This window comes from Gavialis gangeticus, unplaced genomic scaffold (assembly GCF_001723915.1).
Source record: "Gavialis gangeticus isolate Ggan-Ray unplaced genomic scaffold, GavGan_comp1, whole genome shotgun sequence".
Classification (NCBI taxonomy): Eukaryota; Metazoa; Chordata; order Crocodylia; family Gavialidae; genus Gavialis; species Gavialis gangeticus.
In genome coordinates, this window is record NW_017728992.1 from 103,215,886 (window position 1) to 103,224,717 (window position 8,832).

General features: G+C 39.9%; 1 protein-coding gene across 1 annotated transcript in view; it reads left to right on the forward strand.

Moving 5' to 3' along the window:
• TAF4B (TATA-box binding protein associated factor 4b) overlaps nucleotides 1–8,832 on the forward strand; it is a 155,923-nt gene that overhangs the window by 45,689 nt on the left and 101,402 nt on the right. Inside the window, exons 3-4 of the mRNA XM_019518898.1 lie at nucleotides 4,168–4,316; nucleotides 5,076–5,183. Of these exons, the coding sequence (XP_019374443.1) occupies nucleotides 4,168–4,316; nucleotides 5,076–5,183 (257 nt within the window). The remainder of the gene's footprint in view (nucleotides 1–4,167; nucleotides 4,317–5,075; nucleotides 5,184–8,832) is intronic.

The following is an 8,832-nucleotide window of genomic DNA, read 5'->3' on the forward strand; positions in this document are numbered from 1 at the left end:
TACCAAGCCTCTAGGACAGTGTTTTCTGTTTCTTAGAGCTGCATTGGAGATTTGTTTTTCCTCTGAAGGTTAGAACTGAAATGTCAGGTTTCCTGGGGAGGGCACTTCCCAGCAGGGGCTAGGCTGGGCTGCACTGCATTTTGGAGGTGGGGAGAGCGGGGTGCTATGGTGAATTTTGGGGTGGCTGCACACCCCCCCCCATGCCTTCCCAGGATGTGTGCAAGGTAGGAGCTGCCCCCTGAATGAGCTGTTTGCAGCTCTGTCCAGTGTTCTGCCCTGCTCTGGCTGAGCAGTGCCTGCCCCTTCCCTTCCCTTCCCCCCACACCAGACTTACCAGTCCGACACTGGTCTCCAAGCTACCCGGCTGCATATCAGAATTGGATTGGTATCGGTTGATATAGCTCCTTAAATCGGTCGCTGGTATCGCCCCCCAAAATCTCCATCTGTGCACCCCTACTGCCAATGCTTCTCATTGTTACATCCATTAAATATATATAATTGTATTATATATCCAGTGATGTTATGCGAAATCTTTGTGACTAGTGTGATCTAAAATGGAACCACTCCAGGATAGCTGTGCAGATGAATCTTCACATGTACATGGAAATATTATCAATTGGCAGAAGAGCCTAAATGAACTTAGTCTTTGTGTAGTACGCATCCCAAAATGGGCAATGGGAATTTGGGAGATGGAAAATACTGAGTATTTATAAACATCTTTCAGTTTCTTAAGTAGAACTAAGAAATATAGGACAAAGGAGGTGATGTGCTCTAATTATCCATTGGTTGCTGTTTGGATACAAAATTACTTCAGAAGAACGTACTGTAAGTACCAAATGCATGGTGTCATAATCAACTCTTTTCTTCACTAGAATTTGCCACTGAGTGATTTGAATTGTTAAAGAATAACACATTTTGACTGCATAGTAGGCTATAATGCTGTGCTTCACTAGCAAAATAAAACATGGTACGTATAATGTTGAAAGCTTGGCACACTTGCTGTGATTTCCAGGGATTCATTAACTTAAAAGATCTATTTGAGGCTAAACAAAATGAAATACAAATGCAAAAGAAAGCTCAACTGCAGTTATAACAGAGTAGGTAGAAAGCTGACTTGGCAGAAGGGTTACTTTAACATTATTTCCTGCTATGCAACTGTGCTGTGAATCTGTCCTTATCATTTAAAGGACACCTTAGGGAAGGGAATTTATTCCAGAGCCACCAGTTGGCAGATATTTAGTTTGAATATTCAGCATTCCCTACAAAAGCACAATCTCCCTCCCAAAATACTCTGGATGTTTTCACAAAACAGTTATAATCATCTCACATATTAAACGTAGTGAATAAAAGATTAATTCTAGGCATTCAGTTTTGGCATGATTTACAAAAGTACTTGAAGTAAAAGCTAAGGTCTTGCATTTTTCTTTCTGCGTAGGAACTTGTTTGTAAGTTTACCTTAATTTTTAATTTTAAATTGTCAAATGTAGCCCAGATCTCTGTGTAGTTATCTACCCTTGCACATAAAACTTTGAATTGTTCTGTGTTAGGGTCCTGTCAGATGCCACATTTATTACGTAATTACCATTTATGGCACGGTTGACATGTTAACATGCCATACATTCAGCCAAATTACGGTGTAATAAAATGACAAACCAGCCACAGAGAGATACTATGTTTAATGTGGAGTATCTTTGGTTCATTGGTATTTGGAACATTAAATTGTGTGTGGCATTGGCGGCCCCAAGTCTGGGATGCACACGTGCCCCACTCCACTGATCTAATCCTTAGGATGGGAATGGGACTCTTCCAGGAATCAGGACATAGCTGCTTCCCCTGCCCAGTCTCTTTAATTGGGCAGGGGCTGGCACCATGTCCTGAACTGGAAGTTGGGGCTGCTCCATGCTTCATTCTGATGCTCAGGTAAGCTCGGGACCGCTATCCCTTGCCTGGGATCAGGCACAGGTCTGGATGGTAGGATGTGTCCCATCCAAAAAACTATACAAGTCCTCAGATCCTAATCACGCCATTATTTTAACATTTGTCAGGGGCTTCTGCTTGAGTCTGGGTAGTAGTGAGCTACTTCCTTTTATCATAATTAGACCACCCAGTATGCTGGTTTTTAGAGAAATAACCCTGGGTGCTGGCTGAAAATGAGAAATTTAAAACTTTGTGTAGAAAAAGACTACTTTCATTGTGAAATTTAAAGGTTGAATATTCTTTGGTAGATCTTCTGCTTGCTTTTATAGAGCCTTTGGACTTGGCAGCATTTTCAGAAAGTTTTTCATGCTTGCTTTTGAGTACCATCGCCAAGACTATACAAACTCACTTGAAATTTATTTTATTTTGTTGTAAGAGTTGACTTGCAGTTTTGTATAGTTTTATAAGGTTTACGTATATGACTTTGGGCTACTGCATTGCAACTCAAAACGGAACTACTTGGGCATGTCTACATGGTCAGTAATGAGCTTTAGGCAATATGCATTAACTTTAGTACTTCCATTGTGAAGTGCTACAACAATGCACGTTAACCAATTTTTTTTTTTAATGCGCATTAGCTAAAGAGCAAAGGGTTTTTGTGACACTTAAGGTATTTTTACAGGCGTTTCCAACACAGTGCTGGGCACTTTTAATTAGTGAGCCACACTAATTAAAAATGCCTGGCGCTGTGTTGGTAGCAGGTGTATCAGTGGCTCAACGCATGTCAGTCTCATTTTCTGCACCATCCCCTCCCCACCCATATATAAAAAAAAATAATATATATATAAAAAAAAAAAAGGGGTTGCATCACTGGGGACTCTGGTTGAAAATACATCATCTTGTAGTGTTCCTTCCTTGTACATACAAGTCCATCATTGAATAGGTCTCAGAAATCTTGATGGGAGTAGTATGTATATGTGCATTGGCTATAGGCACCACCAAAGGCAGCTATCTTGTTGAATAAATGACAATGACTTTGATACAGGAAAGCCAGGGGAGAAGTTTATACCTGCTTCAAAAAACTGAAAGCAGTTTGGACCAGTGCTATTAAATGTGGCCTGCAGACTGAATCCAGTCTGCATTTTGTAGTTACAAAAGTAGCCCATATTAGATTCTGGATATTCCAAATATCTTATCTTTTTAAAGAAAGATGACATTTATAGTCTTGGTTTTCAGAGCAAGCCTTCCAAATGTGAATAGAACATAACAGATGTTGTGACTTCCCCCCCTAGCCCCCCTCCAAATCTACAGACAGCCTGAAATTGAGTTTGATTTCTGGAACGTTAATACATTAAATCTCAATAATAGTATGTTGCGAGTTAAGTACTACTTCATCTCTGAAAACCACTGGAATGGGGACAGGAGTTGGAGTAAAACATGCTCAGTTTGGCTAGTGGGAGTTGCTGCAGGTAAAGGAAAAGAGGAAGAAAGGGAGGGAGGGAAAGGAAGTTTAAAGCTGCCTGTTCAAACACCTCTTGAGCCAGTCTGAGAATTGCAATCTTGTTGAAGCTCTCAGAATTTCTAACTTGACTTGGCTTTCACTGTGGACCCTTGCCATCTAATTTTGGAATGGGTATAAGACTTTTTTTTATTAACATTGAATACTCTGCTTTTATAGTGTGTAATATCCATTTATAAACATCATCTAATCAGTAGGTCCTCACTTCAATACAGGTGAACTGAAGGATATGTTTGGTCCTTAAAAAAAAGCAGCACTTGTTGGTTTATTTTAAGATCGGAAAATGCTCGGTAGATTTGGAAGCTGCATTATCTGCATAAAAAAGAGTTTTAACCTACTGCCACCCAACTAATTCTGGTCCTTTCTTTAACAACTCAAATACTCTTGGAAGCTTAACTCTATGTTGAGCTATACTGTATTGCATATATAGCTAAATAGTGATATTTGTCTAAACTGCATTGAATTTTGCATTTGGTGAGTTGGCTGTATACAAAGTGCAAAACTTGTGGCACGTGGCAGGACAGACAAGTAAATATTAGTGTTGGAAGCTTAGCTCTTGTGCATTTTTAACTCTCTTCATTTTTCAGCCAGGCAGGAGGATACACAATCTTAGTATGCATTAGGAAAGTTCCTTAAACCTCTAATATTCCTTAAACTGCTTAAATATTCTTCTAAGTACTTCTTAATGCAGTTCCTCTTCTTAATCATGTGTTCATTATTCTTGTCAACAGGAACAGTTCTCATCAGAAGTAGCAATGGTCAGCTGATGTTAGTATCTCAACAAGCAATAGCTCGAGCACAGAGCCAGACGCAAAATAATACAAGTGCAAGACCATCAATACCTACAAGCACACCTGCAGTCAGAATATGTACTGTACAGGTAACTTCTTCAGACAGCCTCATTTTGAAGCATCTGTACTTTACTATATTTCTTTTAATGTGATATATTCAGTGTGCATACTTTTGTAATGAGGAATTCATTAAACCTCATTTGAAATCTTGGTGGACATGGACTGAATGTCACGGTTGTATTTTGATGTTTTTCATAACACTGAATGTCACTATATTTTGCTTTTATAGTTTAAAATGCTCTTCTTGATCTGCAACGCATAGCTCACAGTGAGATGACCTTTAGAACAATAAAAATTAGCATCTCCTAACAACCGGCCCATTTTCTTTTAAACACTATTCTAACCTGAAAAACTGTCCTGGAAAGATCACTGGGACTTTCTAATTACAGTAGTTTCCAAACTTTCTGGGTCCACCCATTGTTGCCAGGGGTATAATCTTGGTTGAATTATCAAATGGTTCGAAATACCTCTAATAATACAAGTAAAAATAGGAGGAACCAGTATATTCATAACATACCATTTGACACTTGCTATACAGACAGGGAGACATGCCTATACTGTGTTTATTGGCTTTCTTGTCTTGTCTTTTGTAATGCTGACGAGGTGAAATAGATTTATTTAGCATTCAGTATTCATGCTAAAGTCATATATGTTTAGTTTAATTAACTTTAAATATTACAATGGATGAGATTTAAATGTTAATTTCCTGAAATGTTTGCGATTTCATTGATTTGTTGACGTGCTATTCTGTGTATTCTATATTTTACACATTCTTTTTACTTTTAAAGAATCCTGGCTCCCAGTTACTAAAAAAAGTCATAGCAACTCCTGTGAAAACAGTATTGCAAACCACAAATTCTGTGACCTCTACTGTTCAGAGACCTGCTGTAGTACAGGTAAGTCTGTAGCTGCATACATTTGCTGACACTGAGGGTTTTTTTCATCTTTACCCAAAAATATTGATTTAAAATGTTAATGCATGCTTTAAAATGTTAATTTAACAGGTTATTGCTAAGCATCTTGCTGAGATCCAATCTTGTATCTATGTATTGGTATTGGTGGCATAAACTACTACCATGTTTTAAAAGAAACACTTGGATGCTTATCTTGCTGGGATCCTTTGACCCTAACTGATTTCCTGCCCCTGGGGCAGGGGGCTGGACCCAGTAATCTTATGAGGTCCCTTCCAGCCCTAATGTTTATACAGTCTATGAAAAGCTGGATTTGTGATTCAGGTATGTGGCTGTTCCAAGTTAATCATGTTGCTTGATGCAGGACTGAAAGCTACTTCTACTATGCCGATTTTTAAATGCTGTATTAAAAACCTGTAGATAAATTAATCCTTACACAAACTTTCTCAGTGTTTTCAGTGTACAGTTTCATTTTCCACTGTAGCATGTTGTTGTCGTTAGAACGTTTTTTGTTTTTTGTTTTTTTGGTTGTTTTTGTTTTCCCTTAATTCCTTGTTTCCTTACCTCATTTCCTCATTTTTAAATAAGGTTGCTTATTTTCCTGTACTTAGGGAACAAATGTTCATGATTAACATGCAGTGGTTAAAAGTAAGCCCCTCCTTTCTGTAGCTAAAATAACAATTTCTCTTTAATGCCATAGAGGTGTGGGTGAGAATCATTTGGGAGGAAGTCTGGTATGTTACCCCCAGTTTTTCCCCTACACCGAAGGAACAGCATAAAAGAAATGAGGGTCTTGCAAGTAGCCTTGAGTAGCACTGTTTATCCACCCCAACTTTGCCCTTCAGCTGTGAGGAAAGGGACCTGGTAGTCCAACAGCAATAATTAACAACCAGGCTTGTGCAACTGCAACAAGGGCAGTTTTATATCAGCATCAGAAAACTGCCAGCAGATCTGTTTGACATGGTGAAAAGAAAGTGAGATCCTCTGTCTGCAGTGAAGAATGAGGAAAATGTAGATCATTTTTTATTTTATTTTTTTTTAATTTTCTTCTTTTTTTTTCCCCACAAGTAAATGCACAAGTAGAATGTTTATCTTGCTTCCAGCAAGAAATAGATATAGGGGCTATATATTGTCTGTCTTCCTCACTATGCACTAATTAAAAGGGTTTGCCTGTAACAATAGGGCATCTTTTCTCTAGTTTTGTGTTTTCTGTTTTGGTATCTTACCCCCAGAAATACTTGGTGAGGATGGACCCTAGGTCAATCACCCTTGGTGAGGATGCCTTTTATGGTACAAAGTGCTGCTAGGAGGTTCTGGTTCTGTCTGGGGAGCAGAGAGAATATTGGACACTGCATGAATTATTGACTAGGATTTAATCAGTAATCAGCCAGAAGTATTACTGCCTGAAGCATGACTGACTCTTTCTTTCTTTCTTTCTTTTTTTTTTTTTTTAAAAAAATCTGTTTCCCAAAGGCTGTATTGCAATATGAGGTCTGCTGCCGTAAGGGGCAAATACTTTTGCCTTATTACAGTGATTCAGAGTCAGCAGGTACAGTAGAGAGATGTTTGCCAGCCAGAGAGCATAATGGTAGTTGACTAGGGAAGCCACATCCAAGGTTGTCATGAACTACCATTAATTTGCTCAGTTTGCTAGCAAGTGATTTGATTTTTGTTTTTTGGATTGGCAATAATTTTGACAGCATTGTAAAGCTGTAGACAGGAAGCTTTAAAAAAATCTAGAGATCAAAAACAATGGGTTCAGCAGCAAAAATCAGTAAATATGGAAGGACAGCATACTAAGTTAATTTTGTTTTAGCTTTCCCCTGTGCTAAGACTATAGTTCTGTGTAAACAGATTGGCCCAGTGTTCTAGGAAGTAAATAGATGATCACCTCGATATTTTGTCAGGTCTAACAAAAGTGGTGTCCTTATTCATTTGCTGCTATTTGTCTTTGTTCCTGCTCTAAACTAAAAAAACAAAAACAAAACCCTTGACTTTTCCTCCGTCTAAAATGTGTAGGTATTTTGTCCTCTTTGTCCCCAGATGCGGTCACAAAGTATATAATTGGCATCATGCTGTGGTATTTTCATTTGGATGCAGAGTGGTTGCTCTCTTGAAACCTCTTCCCAACATGCAGGATTAATGACACTTTGCTCTTCTGTGAATGTTTCTCAGACTGAGAGTGAGTTTGGTGTTAGTGTAATGGAGAAAGTTGAGGGGCAGGTGAGAGAATGTAATTCCCATATATTCATTTTCACAGGACAAAGGCTAAGCCAGTTTTTCTCTCCTCTGTTTCCCCAGTTCATAAAATATTGGTCTCGTCTTGACCTATAAATATGCCAGAAGTCACAAGACAGCAGCTCCAGAGCACCTTTTGTTTCAATTTGTAAAAAAAACCCAAACACTGCAACTTGACAGTTCTGTTCTCTGTCCCCTTCCATCCTCCTTCCTTCCATCTGCTTCTGGGATTCTCTGGCCCAGTCAGCATCCCTCTGGTCATAGATCTGTTGAGCTGCATCCTTGGAAGAGCCAACGGTGGTGGCAAAGATCCTGCAGAGAGCTATTAAAGTGTACCAGCACCAGGAAGCTAAGCTGAAATGCTATCTTGAAACTGCCTGCTGCTTGTCATATTAGTAGATGGATGCACCTGCAACAAAGAAGTTAAAAGGATGGCTAACTTGGTGTTTTTTGTTGGTGTGGGTTTTTTTTTTTTTGTTTTTGTTTTCCAAAAAAGCTTTACTTGTTAGTGGTAGGTAGGTGCTCGCTCACTCAGTTTGGGTGCAGACAGATCACCCTTAAAAATGGGCACCCAATCTAACTTGTTTTGCCCAGATGCAGTCCTTACATATGGGTTGATCTGAGTTCAAGCTGTACAGAAGTTTCAGGAAGGTTAGATCTGTCTAAAAATGGCTGACATGATCAGAGTTAACCCTGCTTCCAAGGTGGTCTGAGTTATTGGGTTGGTCTCCTTTTCTTTTCTCTTTTTTTTTAAGATCAATATAACTGTCCTAAACTTATGTATAGCTCCCAGGGCTGGGAAAGCCCAGCCACTAGCCCCAGCCCTGGGGCTGTGCTTTTTCCTACCACCTCCCTGTCACCAGGATATTTTTAGCCCTCTGGCCCCTCACCTCATCCCCAAGGTGGACAACCCTGTTTCCCCTCGTGCCATGAACCAGCCGGCCCCCAGTCCCCCAAACCTCCCATCCCACAAGTTGCTCTCAGTACCAATTTTATCAGTATTCACCTAAGCTGGTAGGTGAAGAAGTAAGTCTTAGTGAGAGGAGGGGCAGGATGGATGGGGGTGTAGGCTTGCAGGGGGAGGGGGGCGTTTGTTTCTCTGGGGGTGGGAAGGGAGGGGTCAGGGGGCATAAAATTGAATCATAGAAGTAGGGTCGGAAGGGACCTTGTAGATCTTCAAGTCCAACCCCCGCCTGAGTAGGAGAAAAACTGCTCAGATGACTCCCATCAGGTAGGCATCAAGCCTCCTCTTAAAGACCCCCAGGGTAGGAGCCAGCACCACTTCCTTTGGAAGTTGGTTCCAGATCCTAACCGCCCTAACTGTGAAGCAGTTCTTACGGATGTCTAATCTAAACCTACTCTCCAACAACTTGTGGCCGTTATTCCTTGTTATTCC